The sequence below is a fragment of the Bombus bifarius genome, unplaced genomic scaffold (genome assembly GCF_011952205.1).
Source record: "Bombus bifarius isolate JDL3187 unplaced genomic scaffold, Bbif_JDL3187 scf7180000009200, whole genome shotgun sequence".
Taxonomy (NCBI): domain Eukaryota; kingdom Metazoa; phylum Arthropoda; class Insecta; order Hymenoptera; family Apidae; genus Bombus; species Bombus bifarius.
The window spans coordinates 5,792,839-5,812,765 of record NW_022884965.1 but is presented as its reverse complement, the minus strand read 5'-3'; the positions used below and the strand labels follow the sequence as shown (position 1 = coordinate 5,812,765).

General features: G+C 36.5%; 1 protein-coding gene across 2 annotated transcripts in view; it reads left to right on the top strand.

Moving 5' to 3' along the window:
* Nucleotides 1-5,520: 5,520 nt before the first annotated feature.
* LOC117214153 (polypyrimidine tract-binding protein 2) overlaps nt 5,521-19,927 on the top strand; it is a 45,193-nt gene continuing 30,786 nt past the window's right edge. For both annotated transcript variants that reach the window (XM_033459984.1, XM_033459983.1), the window contains exon 1: nt 5,521-5,656. In XM_033459984.1, the coding sequence (XP_033315875.1) occupies nt 5,621-5,656 (36 nt within the window). In that variant the 5' untranslated portion in view covers nt 5,521-5,620. The remainder of the gene's footprint in view (nt 5,657-19,927) is intronic.

Genomic DNA, 19,927 nt, shown 5'->3' with positions numbered 1-19,927 from the left:
AAGCAACGTTATAGAATTTCGTTGTATTGAAATTTAATTCAGGGCTAAGTTCGTGCAATTTTATTCAGAGTTGAATAAATTTTTTTCCAGGTGCGTTTAGTTTGTCGCTGCGGTTGATTCGGTAATTTCAATGTATCGTTCGTCGACTGAGACCTTTCTTTTTCTTTCTTTTTCGAAGAAAATTTGTAGCTTGAGCGCTCTACTTATTTATTAATTGACCTTCTTTCTGTGGAGAAAATACGTGATTTCAATTCATTATCCGTTTATCGATCTCCCCTTCTTTTAGAAAAGAATTAATTATCGTATTTTATCGTCTGTCTGAAAAATTCATTGCTTCGTGTTATGATTAATTTTTCCTCTTCCTTTTGAACAATATGTCGGTATGGATTTTTATTTGCTAATTAAATACGCACGAGAAATTATACGAATTTTTCTATTCACGGCGATCAGAAAATTGCAGAGGATCCCAAAATTTAAGGTTCCACGGTAATTTTCGCTCATTCGGCTTTCGCTTTCGTTTCTGCAATTAGCAACCGATAAATTCTCGTGCGTGTTCACCGTAAATTTGATCCCAGTTCCCTTCTCTACGTTTCCTCCTTTTTTTTTCAAAAGAATCCCATCAGACTCGTAGATCTTCCAAGGAGGCACGTGAAATCGAAGGAATTTCCAGGCAAAGAAATGGAAAAGCATTGTGCGCCTGCGAAAATTCACCCTCTTACATCAGATTTAATTTCCTCCGGGTTTTATCACCGTATTTCGACCAGTAAGCTTGAGAGTTTCTAATGAAATCGATTTTCGATCAGATTCAACTCGAATTGAAATGGAAATATCGATTTTATTGTCAACAAAAAAGGATATTTTATAAGATAAACTAAAATGGAAAATAATTTTTTCTAATATCGATGAGTTTTTGAAAAGTCAGAGTTTCTTCTATTTCGATTAATTGTTTTAAAGAACAGGATATTCCATATCACGATATGACACTAAAAGAAACGGAGGAAAATAGGTAGGTCAATTACAGTTTCTCATGCACAAGCACAATATTATTCTTTCACAATGGAGTAGAAGTTCGCAACGAAAAATGTTTTAGGTTTTAAAAAATTCGCAAAATTCTACATAAATACGTATAGAGCCGACTGAAAACCGGATAAAAAGTACTCTAATCTTCCTTTAACGTACCATGAAAATCAAAATTCACTTCCATCGGTCGAACCATTAAACCGATTCTCTCTACAGTCCCCGAAAAACCATCATACAAAACACATTTACTTGGTCGATGAAAGTTTTAATCCATCCTAACAAAACTCGTCGGACTCGCCATTATTCGGGAAACGCGAGTTTATGACGTGAAACTGAATATCCTGCAACACAACGTGTACTTTTCATCAGAAAACACTTTGCACCGATGAAACGACTGAAATTATTATTGCCATGGCAGTTCGATCCAAAGACTGTTAACGACGCGTCGTTCGCTGTTTAAGAAGTTATTTTAGTCCTTGAATAGTTGATGGCGCAGTGAAAAAGTTGGGAATTTTGTTTTAGACGCCGTAAGGAGGATTATTCGATGCAAACTTGGAAACGTTGCGAAAGCAAAGCGTGTTCGTTGGTTGTGTAAATATTTCATGGTTCCTCTTGTGTGCTTTCAGACAAGCGAGCTTTATATTTTAATGGGGTTGATGCTGTTTATGCGTATTGTACAATAGTTGACGATCCTTTGAACGACTCTTCGAACTTTACTCGATAGCGATGGGTTCCTCGAATTTTAGTTGGTAATCCTGAATTCTTTGAATTTCGATTGGCGATTCGAATGTCAAGTTTCAGTTTACGTGGAAGTATTTATCGAGAATTGAAAGTTCTTTGTGCGATATATGCAGGTTTAGAGACAGAGATCCTTTTTGTGATACACCACTGTTAGGGAAGTGATACATTTACACTGTACATGAGAGTGTGTGTGTAAGGGTTAGAGGGCGTCAAGGTCTTAGTGGAGACAAAAGACTGTTGCCAGATGTTAGAAGAATCTAGGATAGTCGGTTGGCGACAAGCGTGCGTGCAAGACGTTCTTCAGAGTGTAATATAGATGTATAACTGTAGTGTGTGAAATATAGTCAATAATTTGTATTCCCAAATCCTCGAATTTCCTTAACAACCACAACTCGGGAATATTTTGTATGGCACACAAAAAATTGTACATCGATGTTTTTGGATCTTTCGTAGGAGGAAAACTTGCACAGTTAGGATTCAAAGGGCGAAATTAAGCATTGGTGTATAAAGCGCGAACATTGTATTCGGACATTTCTCGATCAGTCGGGTCAGATCTTGGTCAGAGAGAAGAACAGAGCCCGGGTATAAGCGTCACCGCGGAATCGTAAAGAAAGATAACCGGAAATTACTCGTGGAACGTAGTACGTATGTTTGGGAATGAAAAGCTCGCGTTACCGCGTTTCGTTGCAGCTTCGTAAACTGTTGTCGTCGCAATTGTATCCCGTCGACTCGCGTTTTATCTCCGCGTCCCGGTAACGTGGTCCGTCGTGAATCTGGATGATCCTGTTTCTTCATCCGTTCATCTTGATTACCATGTAACGACTCTGGAATTCCGCCCAGTGAATCTTTTATTTAGATCGCCGCGCGATTGTTAAACTTTGCAACTACTGTTGTTATATCTGTTTGATGAAACTTTGCGAGCTTTTGTTAAACTTTTTAACTTTTGTTAAACTCGGACATCGTTGGACACGCGCTTTGTAATTATTTTTTATTCGCTCTGCGGATGCTGATAAGTGGCAATACTCGAGGGAGAAATCCTTTCTCCGCGTTTCTTCATTTTTCGGAGGGTTCGTTAGTTAAGCTACGAATCTTCTTGAAAAAAATCGTTAGATTAAATAACCAAAGTTCTTTGATTCGCGTCTAGATTCGCGACAAACTGCGTTAATTTCCTGTCGCATATTGATCTTCATTTTTCAAACTCTCGTGCCTCCGCTGAAACGTGCTGCGGGGATCGAAGTAATTGGTCCACGTATTTTATTTTGTCGATGTACACAACCTGTTTACTTTCATTTGAACGTGGATGACGCAAATGGATGAAAATACGCTCCTGTGACGCGTGAACTTTATTTTTTTTCTGTATCCGCGGATAATCTCGAAAAATGTGTTTGCCAACATGGTACAGTTGAAAAATTCAGTAGCATCGAGCACGTGAATCCATCGATTCTATTGTTTGATAAAGAAACAATTTTATGGTGACCGTGCTACGTTTCGTTGCGGTAAACAGTATCTTTCTGTAGTAAAAGTATTTTAATTATCGAAAAAGAATTCGATTAAAATAGGAATTCAAAATTTACCGTAATCGAACTGACGAACAAACATCCGTGTTATTTGCGTGCGTTTGTACGCGATTCGAGGGCAATTTAAAGAAAAAATTCGCTGAAGGGTTCGCGTGACATCAAGCCGAAATAAAAATCAGCCTTTTAATATCCAATAACGGTAAATCCACGGAGGAAAAATTGGCATCGTTATACGAAGTAAAATATCATGAACTTGGAAGATCTAGTTACGAAGACATCGACAGAGATTCCCGTTTTTATTAGTTAATTTTATTTTATCCGTTTTACGACCTGCACGCCGCTGAATTTCCCGTAATTTCATACCCGTGTTGCTTCATAAAAATACTTCGACACGTCGGTCGTCCTTATACCCCGTGGTCATTCTAATTTTACACCAACGGTCTACGTGACCAACGACGGCCATAAATGGCACAGACTTCAAAACTACCGGAAATTCGCTGTCCCGGAAGGAAGTTTCTGTTCAACTTTGTCGCGTCGAATTATCTACGTGCGTCTGGCGCTCGTCTGTCCGAAAAGTTTACGTACCAATTCGTTTTGAGAAGATCTTTCACCGATTTTTTCATCGAAAAGGTTACTATTATTATTTATTTCGTTTAAAGTCGCGCGGATTGCCATGGTCATTAGAGATTTCTCATATTCGATGGCTTGTTAAATTCTGTTGCATATCTTCGTTTCTTTAGAGAAGTTGATAATCTTTTGCTGGAACCGGATCGATGCGAGGCTGTTATTACTTAAGATTATTGTGAACGTTATATTTTTCCCTTTCTTCGTTGTATCGTATATAGGACACTGCGATTATGCGAGTGATCGATGGTCTCATATCGCAGACGTCACATTTAACAGGACTATTTTCCAGTATGTACGCGTGTGTCAGTCGAGCGTGTCCTCATCTTATTCTGGTTAAAGCGAAAAGGCTCTTTAAAGTAGTTCAGTGGAATTGAAGAACCAACGAATTAACGTTATGAAATTAAGAAGTTGAAAAATTCTAGTTAAACGGAAATGGAAAAGACTTTACGCGTAGCCAAAAAATTGTAATTACACGAAACGTGGAAGAGTTTTATATATTCCGCATTCTCTTTCGATTCTTCGCAGTCCTGTAGATTGTTAAAAACCATTTTGAAAGCTTATCTCGAATGATTGGATCGATTCCACGTCAGTCCAGCGACTAACTCGGTAACAAGTTCCTCTTTCTCGACACTTCCGGTGCCGTCGGGCTTCCATGCCGCGTTTTAATCTCCATCGTGAATTTAATGTGCCGCATTTCTTTTGCATTTTATGCTAATCGTTGGCGAAGTTGGTTCCATGGCAACACCTGATGACGGCCATGGGGTTTTGATCCTCTTTGATGTCTCAGAAAATAAAGAAACAATTTTTAGATTGTTGGAACATGAAGCAATATTAATTAGCGTCCTCCGCTTAAATCTTTTAGAGAATTATATTACATTTCGTCGCATATTTAATAATTTATATTTATTTTTGAAACGTATCACTGGAAGTTAAAATTCGTAAAAGCTGTGTTTATTATATATTTATGTGAGAAATTGAAAATCAGCGAGATCTCCTGTGTATTTGTGTTTTGCATTTCAATTAATAATCAAGTTGCAATTTGAATCGAGTTGGAAATGTTGATCGGAATTTTTATATACATTTTCATTTTCACGAATGGATACGTATCTCGCTTTACTGAAAACACGTGCGTTCGATGATCTCAATATATACTTAATACTTCTTTTTTTAAACGAAACGAATTAAATAATCGCTAATGAAATTTTTACAAATATCGTTCACATTTGTTTGGAGTATTTCAAAATACTCCAAATAACATCAATGAAATTTTATCCCAATAGTGTTTTACGTATACGCCACATCTCTCTTGCAAAAGTAGTTCTTACAAAATAATGTTTCACAATTTCGTAATTTACATCAAACATTGTTGTAAACAAAAGTTATTTGATACAAATTAAATCTCCCCGCTTTTGTTCTTCTAAAACGCTTCTACCCACCACTCAAGTTTCCTTCTTTTTAAAGAAAAGTCTCGTCAAAATTACTGCAGTCTCAAATCTAAACTCCCAGTCAACTGTTGGAAAAGAAAAATGAAGGACTCCTTGAAAAAAGTTTCTTCCACGTTGTCAAGTGAATAGATAACTAACTGTCGTTGTTTTTCTCGTTTGTTACAGAACTCGAACAACCAAGTTGCGCTTCCTGGACAGAACCAGGTGGCCCAGACGCAAGCAGAAACCCAAGGGGGGCCCAATACCGTTCTCAGAGTCATCGTCGAGCAGATGGTCTACCCAATTTCCTTGGACGTCCTCTATCAGGTAAGTTACGACTTCTGTTTCGCCGACTATCGATTAATTTCTCGGTAACTTTAACGCTTAGCAATGATTAATCGTGTTGTATTTCTTATCGTTGCCAAGATTCGATAATTTGTAAGTTTTATAGGTTATGGACATTTCGCTAATATATTTTCCCAGCTCTGTAAAAGTTCAGTAAATAATTTTGGAAGAAATCGCGAAACTTACAATTTATATCGTATAAATACAGGCTACCAGTGACTTTTCTAGAATTTGACAGATCTAAATATTTAAGAATCTGTGTCCGGTAGCATTAAAAAGAATTGAAACTTTTAAAACGTTGTAAAGGATTGGCTGAATCTTCCCAAAGGAAGGTAACAGATTTTAGCAACGCGTCCCAATTCTCGAGTCACAAAGTACATAATAGATTATTTGCAGCGTGAACACCGGCGATGTAAATCCAAAAGTCTATATTTCATGGAGTTTTACCAGACAGTTTTACAGCGTTTTACAGCGATTAAAAAAAAAGCAAAAGAACAATCTAAAAAAGCCTGAAAAAAGCCAAATAATTGCTAAAAACAAAAAATTGCTAAATTTCGATCAACTCGACCATCGTACGTATTTATTTTACCTGTGAACAACTTAAAAGACCTCCTAATATTTTATAAGAAGATGCAAGTATATTTAAAAAAAAAATTCCTTTTGTACATCATTCTCAAAAAAATTCGCCAAAAATCTACGGAATAATTATCAAATTCCGAGTTACACCACAGATTACAAGCTATTCATCTTCAAAGCATTGGCGAGAGGGTCGACGAACGACCGAGTGCGCGAACGCGAAATTTATTTGAAAACAACAGCCATACTAGGGATCAGGCACGCGTGGTAAAAACGGTCGAAATCGTTGGGAATAATGCAGGAGATGGGAAATTAATCGGATTTCGCGGCGTATCCGGCGAATTCGATTCCCGATTAATCGGATATTTTCTTCTTTCGCCGACGAGCGCGTGGATTACAATGGAAGAGGACCGCGGCATATTTCGTCCGCCGCGAGCTCGCTAGATTTTTAGCCTCGTTTTCGTTAATGGAATATTAAACAATCCGCGTTAGGTGGCGAAACATTTACCGTTTCGCTAGAATTCGACCAACCTCCGATCTTCCACTACTTCGAGTCTTCTTTGTCACGCTTATGATCCATAATTTGATTTTCCACCGGGTTTGTCGCCATTTTATTGAGTAGTAGGACAAGATGGACGACGAAATTAGGACGGTCGGTAATGTAGGAAATGTTTGTATTATAAACTATTTGTTATTGGTTCAGTAAGCAGTGTTTTGGCAAATTTTTTAAGATTTTTGTCAGTTTCCTTCGCAAGTATTTCTTCTTTAAAATTCCTCTTTTAAAATTACAGCTTGTTATGATATTCGACTTAATAATTTAATAATAATAATAAGTTAATTGCTTACTTTTTGACAATAAAATTGATTATCGTGATTTTTTAGATTTTGGCTCGAATTCAATTATAATTTAGGGGATTAATGGAATAGGTATAAACAGTAGACAGTAGTTTCTGGACACATTTATAAAAACGTAGTAGATGCGGAAATTGCACGCATTATTTTCCATAGGGATTGTTAAACCAAAGAGAATTATTTCATAATGGTGTAGTAAATCTGCAAGATTTTGACGAACTAAAATACGTACTTTTATATGACTGTAAAAAAAAAAAAAAAGAAGAAAAGACAGAAATATATTCCTATATCACAATACGTATTTTTGAAGAGTATAATATGAGTTCGAGATCTGAAACGTGAATTTATGGAAGCATGTTACCAGGCAAGCGTTCCGTTCAAAATATCCGGATTTTCGCTGCAGCCGAACGTGAACAACTTCCCAGCAAATATTCCCTGTTAGTTCGTCCCTTTTCATCCGCTTAATCCACTATTTTCGCAAATTTATGCTACGTTTTATAATAGTTCTGATTCATTTCGCATAAAGGCGGTTAATTTATTTTCTCCGTACTGTTCCTGAATTTTTGGCCCTTTAAATTCTATTAAATGCCAGAAATAATTATAAAAATTCTGAATTATACTTGAGCCGTGATACTTCTAGAACTAGAATTTTGATAATAATTTTCATTATCCAAGGAATACTAATTACAGTTTTCCGATTAATTACTTATCCTCCGTTATTTTTTCATTCTGCCAAATTTTCGGGCTCAATTTTGTCAAAAAACTGAAATGTTCGATGCAATTTTATTATTTTTCGTTTTCGCGTCGTTTTGAGCCATACAATCATCCTTGATCCTATTCGTACCGCGAATTACGGATCATCCTGTGTATACAGATTTCAGGTGATACCAAGTGTTTCAGAAGCTGTCGCTACACAGGTGCACGTGTTGTATGTCACAGTGTTATGTGTGACACAGGTTCCATCAGCGTTTCAAATGTAATTCTAATTTAACATATAATTCTCTGGACTAAGCAGGACGAAAACGAGCGATTGATTGGCATAATGCAAAGTCATTGAAACAGGCAATTGTGTGAAGCTATCGCGTCACATGGTCCGTCGCACCAATTTTGGATTACCAATTCGTAATAAGGAAACGGCTTCCCCCGCCTGATTACATATTTACAGAATTACGAATAGCAATTAACGATACGCGGGAATTATGCAGCCGCGTTGTTATTGAATTAATTTGCTTGTTTCGGGTACATAGAAACCGATTCTCGTGAACGATTAATTGGCGTTCCGCGACGCTCGATTAACGAGTCGATTAAAATTATCGCGACATTATCGCCACTATTGTTGCGACTGCCGTTGCTGAAATAAAAAGATTTCACATCATCGAAGCCATTAGATCATCGCGCAGTTGTTTCAGTTGAGATTTTACACGTCGTAGAAATTGTGAAAATGGAAAGTGTTGGTGTCAAGTATAGTAGCTGCTTATAACAGATGTACAGAATATACTTATATCCTATATAGATCACTATAAAATATACATAGGTCGTTTACCGAAATGTTGTCAATCTCTTAAAAAATACTACAACGTATCGTAAATCGTAACGTAACGCAATCGTCAGATTCTCTACGCTGGTTAACAATCAGTCACAAAGTTTTTTCCAACAAATATTTGACAAATCGTGCACCGAATATATACGCACCTACTTCTTGTAATAAATTTATGATAAATGTAACGCTTCAGTGAAAGGTTAACCAAAAATATGACAAATTCCTTGATAAATACGTTGTAATTTATTACCGAAATACTCGAGGAGCGAAGTACGATAGGGAATATCGAAATTGAAAAAAATCGACGCGATATTTCACCAATTTTTGCTTACGAGAAACTGCCGTTTCCCTATAACACTTTTTCACCGCGTTGACATGTGGGATCGATCTCGAAAGGAATGCAACCAATCTTCATCAGTATCGAGCACAACTGCGTCCATCTAAACTTTTCCTCCGCTTTTTTTTTTCTTTTATCAATATTTCGACACGAAAAAATAGAAAATTCGCGACGTGGCAAAAAGAGTAAAAAAGGGAAAGGAACGATAAAAAGTAAGAGATAACAAAAGAGTGATTCACTGTGGGGGGAATGTGCTGATCGCAATCAAAGTTTAGAAAAAAAAGAAAAAAAAAAGGAAACGTAAGACAATACCTATTGTAACAGCGGGCTTTTTGTTAAAATAAGGCAAAATGGAAACAAAGAATCGATAGGAAAGTGAAATAGTACAGACGGTTCTATTTTATTCTTATAAAAAATATATGTACTAAAATGATTTTGAGCGAGAAATAAAGGCCGGGGAATAGAATCTCCAATTATTCGAACGTGACATTGAAAACCTGTTAATAAGTACAAGCGAAAGAATTTGTATATGATTTCGCAAATGTACGTATTGAAGGTAACAGAGATATTTTTATCGTTGGATTATTTTACTTGTTTATTAGTTGCGTGTAATTCGTGCATTTGGATATGTTCAGTAATTCCCCTTTAACGAGACCCCTTTAGAAGCCGTTGAATGCGATAATCGCGGCTATTTCCGTTTTGGAGAGAGTTCCGTGGATTTTTCGGAGGTTCGTTGCGTCATGGCCCACGAATCCGGAAATTGAGGGCTTCTTTCCGGCTGAATGTCACGTGTTTTCATACGTAATGCCAACCGTGGTTACGGTATGCTAAACATGGCTTGGACCATTCTTTCTGTTGGATTCAGGTTAAGAAAAAAAAGGAAAAAGAGGAATAAAAAGAAGAAGAACGCGCGCGGGGTGGCTTGTAGGGCTAGTTTGAACGAAGGTTCGCGAGATCACGAGGCGACGAAAAATGGAAAGTGTAAAAAGCGTTTCTTCCTTGCTTTCCACGCTTTTTTGCGAATAATATAGGGCTTAGGGTAATAGAGATTTATTTCGTGTTTTCTTAAGCATTTGCCAGATATCTTGCAATTCTCTAAGGCGAGATAGTTTGTAGTTAGAAAGCTATGAATTTTCATGAACATTCGTATTACGCAGGTTTGACATTTTTAAGGTTTCCCAATTGCAAAAGTTTGAAATTTTCACGTTTCTACCAAAGCCGAAAATTCTCAAAGATTAGCTAGATCGTGTTTATAGAAACATGAATTTCCGTAAACACTCGCAATCTAATTACAAAAATTTGAAATTTATTGTACCATTAAATAATTCTATGTGAAACCCGAAAGTTCTCAAAGATTAGCGGCCAGCTTGTGTTTATAAAACCATGAATTTCCATAAAAATTCACAGTCTATAATTACGAAGGTTTGACGTTTGCTGTATTATTAAATAATTTATAGGAAAGTCGAGAATTCTGAAAGATCAGATGCATTCTGAAATCGAAGGAAGAGCCGAGAGATTCGAGAAGATTTCGCGCGGTGACTCGATGCACGGGATTTTGGTAGAAGTACAGAGTAGTAGAAAGGTGGTAAGCCGATAATGGACTGACTAGAAAACACGGCTGGATTACAGACCCTGGCATTGGCCGTTGTTTGGCCGCGTAAGTAGGCTTACGCGGCGATTTCAACGCCGAATTTACACGCATCGCGATCGCTTCGAAAGATTAGCTCCCGGCCATCACGCTAAGTCGATTCTGCCTGCTGACCGGAAGTGCTATTCCGCTGCCTTTGTTCGCTACAATGTGCATTATATAGTAACCAAGGCCTGTAACAGCTATTTCGAAGTTTCGCGGTGTTTCGCGCTATCTAATTTGTGAATCTCTGTTTGGACGAAAATTGAATAGAGAATCGAGCTGATTTTATAGTACTACGGTTATTGTAACAAAATTTCAACGTGCTCGAATTCCACGTACGATGATGACCTTTAAGAGTTGAAAAGCGTAAAATAGATTTCCACCCTTTGCAATTAGATTCTGAATATTTATGGAAATTCGTATTGATATAAAAGCAAGTAAAGAAACAGAGCCTAAGCAGAAATTTGTTTCATATACTTATTAAATATTACAACCAGTACTCTACTTGGCGTATTTTCCATATTTTAATATACGTGTTAATTAATATACGTGTTAATTAATATACGTGTTAATTAATATACGTGTTTATAGGTGGTCCGTGATTTATGAATTTTATTAGATTTTATGTTTTACCCATATCGTTTCATAGCGGCTTGATAGTGGTAGGTAATCGAGATTAGTTAATACGACGGTGTTGCTTTCACATTAGCTTAATATTACTCGTAATTTAATGGATCATTCTGGTGCATTATTCATAATGTAATTCCTGATTAGTAGTAATCAAATACGAATGGAGGAGATTATCGATGGAGATTTGTATGCTTGATGCAGAAAAATGTATAAATTGCGTGTAATAAATTGTATTATGACTTTCAAAAATCACGGAAAATACGAGAAATTTTAAATCGCAAGTAACGACTAGGTAAGTTATATGAAATTATAAAGTAGCAAATGCGAGCAGTGGCAAAGCTGTGAGAATTTTGCGCGAGTCGTGTAGCTGCTTCGACTGCAATTCCTTGCCCGCAGCACGTAATCCTCGCGATTTAAATGAAATCGATGCAGAACAACTGCAAAGAAATCTGCAAATATTGAAACATGGAGAATTCAAGAGAGGAGATGGTTATCCGTGGAGTTGAAACGCGAGAAATTTAATAACGGTCAGGAAGTCTGAGAAATATGCTTGGTCGTAATATTTATATTCGAATAATCGATTCAAATTAATATTAATATTTGTATCTTAATGGTCTGCCTACATTTTTCTTACTTTATTAACCAATTCCAATTTGCAAAGTAAGAATGAAGTCGATTATATGTATCGCTTTGCTAATCGGAGAAAATTCTTGGTACAGATATTTAACATGCAGCAAATTATCTCGCAAAAAATTTTATTAACTACAATCCTCATCACTCCGAAGAATGAAAAAGTGAACAACGCCCGTAATCGTAGAATTCACGGTCTTCAGGGCGAAGCAGAGTAATCGACGATAAAAACAGGAGGGTCGTTAAAAGTTCTGCGATCAATGGTCCCTCGATAGGATACGTTTCGTTAACTTCACGGATCATTAGAAATTTTAAGACGCTGAGTAATAGCGTCTCACTGCATTATCAAGTTTTCATCGCGTCACTTCGACAGGCCACTCTTTCTTCGTCTTTATTCCTTGATTATGCACCGAAGGTTTACAAGGGTAGGTAGGCACGCGTAACCGATTTCGTCATCTTTGAAATCACATCAGTGACCATTTTCGTCTAAATAAAAAACATTTAGTAATAAAATAACATTTGAAACACAGGCTGACTATAAAATTTCGATGCATTCGCGCGTTTTTTTCAAAAATGTATCTAAACTTTATTACGAACACGCTGTATAATTTAAATACTTTAAGGGTAGTAATCAACGTACAAGATTAAAGAGAGAGGATGAATCTGTATAAGGTAATGATAAACAAAAATTAAGAGAAGGAAATAGATTTCTGTAAAAATAGTAAGAAGAAATAAAAATTAAACGGAGAAACTGGATCTCTACAAATGAAATAATAAATAAAAATAAAGAAGACAAACTAGATCTCTCAAAGAACGACGAAGTAAAACCAGCCCTTAATCGTTCGTTCATTCGTCGGTGGAAAAGGGAAACAGGGGAAGTAAAAAAGCCATCAGCCACGAAGAGACGATCGGTTACACCGCAGCTAACCGTGAAAAACCACCCTCGGTGCTACATGGGGGTTACAAGGCACGTAAGAAGGTAGGGCGGAAAGGAAAGGAGAGGGGGGGGGGTGAGAGAGAGGAACGAAGGGAAAGTAAGCAGAAATAGAGGCAGGCCGCGAGTTCGTAAATCGGATTATACATACGGTCGTTGGATGGAGGCTCGTAAAAGCGGCATGGCATCCTCGAAACCGGTCGTTTCCTCCCTGTAATTTCTCTCTGAACACGTTCCTCAACGTCCTGTGTTGAAAAACGCTCCTTCAGGAAACGTAAATGCCGGTCTTTTGACGTTTACGCGCGTAGTTGCTTCAAATGGCGAGCGATTTCTCCTTTTCCACCGTTTTTATTTTTTTTTTTTTGTTCTTTGTCTTTTTCGTGACTTATTCCGTGGAAGAAAGGAGGAGGAAATTTTGAGAAGCGAAAGTGGATGGGGTATACGGGGTAGCTTGGACACCTGGGACACTTTAAATCTCGTCTTATTAAAGCAGCGTTGGATGGAACGGTTCGGTGTCTTTTTGGAATGGAAATTAGGGTTGTCGAGTGTTTTTTGTTATATTTTGGTTAATATCGAAGTGGAGGGTGGGTTGAGTTTTAGGGGTTGTTGATAGGTTAATATCTATATATTTATATTTAGTGACAGATCTAATCTTCTATAGTACGCTTTTATAGCGATGCTTATATACCAATTACGAAACAAAAATCAAAATTTTGCGTTATATGTTGCCATTGCAACATTTAACTTTCAATACGAATTCTTTGTGATTCAAGATTCTATTATTCAGATAAATTTCACGAAGCAATGAGAATTTGTGATTTATGCACCTTTTGCACCAGGTATGCATGCAGGTACACGTGTATCGATCGATCATCGAGATTATTTTTTGATACGCTGTGTTAAATTCATATTTTGTTATGACGTATGATTTTTAATAACTACCGTGGATTAAAAATTTGTTTAACACACGTGGATGGTTATTGCGATGGGATTATGAATTATTTCATTCAACCGTCTGCCTCGTGTAATATGCTATTTTGTTATATAGGAGTGTTTATTACAGATTCAGTATTCATTTCGAGGATTTGTTGTTTTAATTATAGCCGCGGGAGTTATGGAAATTATATACTGGTTCATTATAGAAATATTTCACGAAGCAGTAATGTATATGAATAAATATATTTGTAGAAAACTGTCGACAGGTTTCTTAATCTCCCAGATAAAAAAAATCTTGTTAATTAATTTTTAGATTATTTTGCACGAGAAAGATTTATGAAAATATGAAACATTCGAAAAAGAAAACCCGAATTTTTAAAATGCCATTGTACATAGTTAATAAAATGGTTAGTATCTGACCTATCCACGTATGTAGATCCACAATAGATCATATCAAATGTACCTTAAGTTTGTTTAAGTTAGATTAGAAGTAAGTTAAAAATTATTTTTGTACCCAAGGCTTTTTGGATCGTTGTTTATTTCTATGTTGTTATGACAAACAAGTCCCGTAAAACTTCATGAAATTATGAAAAAGTAAAAAAGGTGGTACGTTTTGAAATTTTACAGTATAATAAAATATAGTTGCTATATTAGAACCAGAAAAGCGGTTTATATTTTCACATTGTCAATATACAACTGATATACAACCATAAATGTAAAATTCGACCGGGATCCAAATTTACTCGCGTAGTTTCGATCACGTGTACATCAAGCACGAATAATGTCGGATCGTCGACGCGGATATGGCCGAAATTACGTTACTATTATTGTTCGTTATTGCATTAGCGACGACGGAGGGAGGGAGAGAGAGAGAGAGAGAGACGGTCACAGACGCGTCGATAATCGAGAACGCGAATTAATAACTGTTACATCAATCAATATGTACAATGCGACCCCTCTGTCGACGATGCGTGCCACGGTGACCATGAAAGGGTCGATGTTTGCTATGGTTGGCAACGGACGTAGGTGGTTCCCTGGAGACCGATGAACGACCATCATTTCCACGGAATAAACGAATGAACTCTCTCTTCCTTCGTGTTATGGTTGCTGTCGCGGTGTTACGGGGAAATTAGTGAGTACGAAGTGTTCGTTCCCTATTTGATATATATATATATATATATACACACACACACACACACACACCCATTTAAAGGTTTGGAGTTTTATTTTATATAGCAAAAAATATAATGACAAGGGAGGATTTCGTCTTTTTTTCTTTTTTCCAAAAGTTCAGAATTTTACCTTATATAGGAACATATAGTAGAAATTGTGGATTTTGTGTTTTGCGAGATTGATCGTACAGGTGTATTCAAAAGTTGGGGCAGGACACTTTATTTTATGTAGAGGAAATTAATAGAAAGGGTTGGTTTTACGTTCGATGAAGGTGCATTGGTATATTTGAAAGTTTATTTTATATTAGTATTATTTCATATAGGATAAATCAATGTGTAATGTATACAGTATCTTTAAAACGTTTTGTAATATAAAATATCTGCATTTAAAGTGCAATAAATAATTTCTGGATTAAATAACGTCATAGAATAGAGATTACGTTTTAAGGAGATTATTTAGACGTTTAAACATCTGTGTGTTACGTGAAACGTGCTCGAATTACATCAGCGGCTTTAATGCCGCTTTCACACTGCATATACCACGAATCGATTCTCATCGATATTCGACAGAAGCGATTGCTGTTCTCTATTTTGACCACGTTGACAGTGACGTGATTTGACAATCAACGGGCAAACATACTGTTGCCAGCATGGAACAATCATCCAAATGAAGAGCGATTTTTATATACATTTTTCTTCTTTTTTTTAACGTCCCTCTTTTATGCAATTTTTAATTTTTTCTATTTCCTACATTTTCTAGTTTTCTAAATATCTTCTCATTTTTCCATAGCGAATATTAGTTTCAGAGTCTGGATATTTTTTTTCAAAGAATATTTGACACGAAATTCGATATTAATTTCACTGGAGAAATATTGAAAATAGTCGCTCTCTTCGTATGTGGATGCAGGAAATGTTTATTAAACGTTCAAATGCAGCCTAAAATTTGTTCGGAAAATCGGAGAAATTGAATGTTGATTGGTTACAATAGAAGACTGAATTTTTCCCGCGTGTTCTGTAATGGATACAAATAACACGGTAAAGGTGGAAAATAAATGAATGGAAAATTGTGAAATATAATATTTCATTCGGAGGCTGAATGCCTGTGAATTGTTAGTGTTATTTTTTCGTTGATCATATTTTTTCATTTGCGAGTCATAACAACTCCTACAATCGTATAATAACTGAATGCTTCTTTATAACATTCTGTTTGGCGAAATATTACTACTGGTACAACCGTTTAATTATTTTGTATTTTAATACATTTAATACATTTCCAATTTCCCTCTATTATACAGCGAAATACTACGATCGAATAATAATCTCCAATATCTGATCTTTTAATTTTTCCTCTTCTCTTAACTTTTCCTAAAAAATTCGACAGCTTGGATCCAAAACGCTCGCATAAATCATAAAAAATTCGCAACATTTTTTTAAATGATCGAAAGTTATGCCAATCAACCGTTGATAGCCTCGTTGAGCAGAAATTCGAACTTGGAGAGAAATATAGCTAGACGGAATGGTTTTTTTTTTTTTTTAAATAACGAGACGCGTAACGGAGAGGAATTTTTGCACAGTGAAAAGGTCGGTTAATTGAAAAGCATCGAAAGTGAGAGTTTATTGGAAAATGTTTTGTCACAGGGGTACACGTGATTGTGTTTAATTACGAGCACGTGTCGTGCTCTTTTTATTGCTGGCCATTTTGCAACGTTCGCCCGGCCTTTTTACATCGTTTCGCCCCATAATTGTCGTCGTTGTCATTTAGTTTATTTGCGGATAATAATTCATGTATTTACGAAACCGGAAAATAGGAATATTTCAGAGGAATTTAAATAAATTCATTGTTCGTTGTATTTAATATCGGCGATGGGATGCAATCGTTGATGTTCTCAATTAGTATTCAGTCGAAGACGCCTAGATGTTCATAATGAACCATCGCTGTTATACAGTGTATTCGTTTTACCTGGAGACGCGTAAATAAATCGCAAACTGTAGAAGATACGAAAAAATGTTCGAAACAAATATTGTATCATTTCGAGGATCGCACATCGTACCGATATTTACTGTATCTTGCGATGATCTTGAAAAGTGCTGTGACGATCATGGTTATATTTTGAAATGGTAATTACATCTTTTTTATTCCTTATTATCGTAGCTGATACGAAAAAATTCTCAAAACACTATTTACTTGCATTCTTTGTATAAACTGCTGTCGACGTATTAATTCTTGAGTAGAATGGAAAATTGCGTCCTTTTAAATGACGAACATGTAGAAGGACAAGCGACTAGCTATTTTCGGAATACTATTTAGTACACTCGCGCATTTAGTACACGTGGAATCGGCTCTTTTTAGAACCATCGTGACGTAGAACGGCTGACGTGTTCGTTGGATAACGCCAATGCCGCTGGCATGTCAATTTTGTCATTTAATATCTCGATAGTGGTTTGTGCGAAAAATACAAGTAGCGTTTTGAAAATGTTTTGCTGTCGGTTACACGAATATGGAATACAAAAATGTAGTTTCCATTCGAAAATATAATCCTGATTTCCTAGATCCCCCGGTGCTTTCCCAGATCGTCGTAAGAGAAAATAAATATCGGTATGATACGTCCCCCTAGGAATTGCACAACATTTGTTTCAAACATTTTTTCGTATCGTCCATAGCTTTCGTCCATTGTCCAGCGTCCATTGAATTTTTCGATAGAACCGACGGAATATAATTCGCCGAGAATACAGCCGGGGATGGTTTATTATCAGCCCCTTCACTGTGTCGTCATTTCCACTAGACCGGCCTCTTGCAGCCACCGAAATGGACTTCTGTCGCCGAGGTAATGGGGGGGGGGGGGGAGGAGGTCGTTTAAGAATTTTTCGCTCGAGTTTGCAGTTGAATCGAGACCTGCCACCGCGATGAGAAAACTTTCTAGGTATCGACCTTAAACTTACTGTGTAAATTGGTAGACGTGATTCGAACGCCTTTCGTTTTTCGGTAATACCATTAATTTTGTCAGAATTGAATTCTCCGCGGGTTGGTTGGGGATATACCGAGTTTTGGAAATTGATGTGGTACGTGAATGGAGGAAAGAAGAAAGCATTCGAGTTTCGGCAATTTTTTGCAGTTGATGATTCCGTGATATATCATCTGTGGTGTTATTTTATTTTGTAATTTCAGAGTCAATAATAGCTTTCTATACTTTCGCAACGAAGTGGATGAAATTATTTGAGAAAGTCAATAAAATCATTGCGCTGAAGCAACGTCGCGTATAATACGAATAACAGTAATCTTCGTATTCAGAAAGCAATTGCTATTCAGGATTCAGAAATTTCATATGGATACACTAAAAAAGGGAAAGAAGGAAGTATTTTAAGCGAAAAGTATGAAAAGAGGAGAAATTGGAGATGGCAGGAAACGAGAGAAGGCGGACGATATCGCGTTAAGTATTAAAACGCGGCAATAACAAATACATTACGTGTTAAGCGTAGTTTCCAAGTGACGTCAAACGCGATAGAAGCGCGGTCCACGGCGGTGGATATTTATTGAAAAAAAATCATGCCCGGTTGCCTGTATTTTAATTAAACGAAACCGCGGATTGCCGTTGAATTTTTTATCCTCTCATTTCCATTTCCACCCCTCTGTTTCGCTCCGTTTTTATGCCCCGCTATCAAACAAACGATATGTAATACGTTTTGTTGCTGAAAAACGATACGTTCAACGTCGTGATGCGAATAAATGTTTAATCAACCTACAGTTCCTTTCGCAAATATTGACAAATCAAAAGACGAGGTATGATTTAAAAAATTACGCCGCCCCCTTCGATCGTGGCTATATCAAGGATTCAAATTTTTTTACGACGCCGCGTGTATAAATTTGTTAGACGAATAATATTATCGAGCCTGAAACTTTCTTTCATTTTTATTTCGCAGAATTTGTTACGCTGTTCATATTTTGTTCTAGTTGCGTTAAATATTGTAATATCATACTTTTAAGTATTATATAACGTATAATGATACTTTTCATATTGACTGTACTCTTTTATATTCAGAATTTATAATAGTACTAATTTATTAACTAATTCTGCTTTCAAAGTACGATAGGGGGAAGCCAAACTTTTCTCCGCGTTAATTAATCCCTCATCCCGCTTCATTTCGTTTTAAATAAATTATGTCACTCGTTTTAATCATAGCCATGCCGGTTTCTGCCATAAAATTGTATAAAATTATTGAGAAACTTCTATAACTTTTTCTTTGAAACTATGTCAAAACTTTCTAACATTAAGCTCTTCCAATTTCCTCTTACAAATATTCTTCTCGCGACATTAATTTCGCCAATAAAATATAATTTGTATCGATTCGAAAAGTATCCTTTATAGCAGAAGACGTAATTTTATTAGCTTCCATTAAAAATATATAAATGTATAATCAAATCGCGGCATATGTAATTAAATACCGAGTTGTAAAAACGTAATTTTATCAAACCGAATTACGAAAAGGATGGAAAATATTCGAAAAATTATCGCAAATAAAATATTAGGGATACTAACGCGTATAAATTTCCCATTTTCGGGGGAATGAATTATGCCCACGGCTGGGATTCAATCGCCGTATCGCTCGCGTCGATACTTTCGATCCTGCGGCCGTACTCGAGCAAGTTTTCAACGAAAAATCCCGCGGGAAATCAAGCTGTTCAAAGGCTGGCGCGTTCGAGAAAGAGTACAGCCGTTCGAACGACACAGCGTAATTTTTACCATCGAAAGGCAGGGTAAAAAGAGAGCGCGTTTCGAGCGCGATTTTGCCGATATTCTCACGATTCGAGTTGGGAATAATTGCGTCGGGAATCGATATTTAAATGATTTCTGAAGAATTCTTTCTCTCGTCGAAAGTCTTTTAATTGTCATCTATCTTTTTATACGTTTCTTTCATAAACATGTCGTAGCAGAAGACTCAAAAATTTCTACTGTTTTTAAATGATTTTTTTTTTTTTAAATTACATCAATAATACGTTAAGGTAGTAAGTAGCAGATT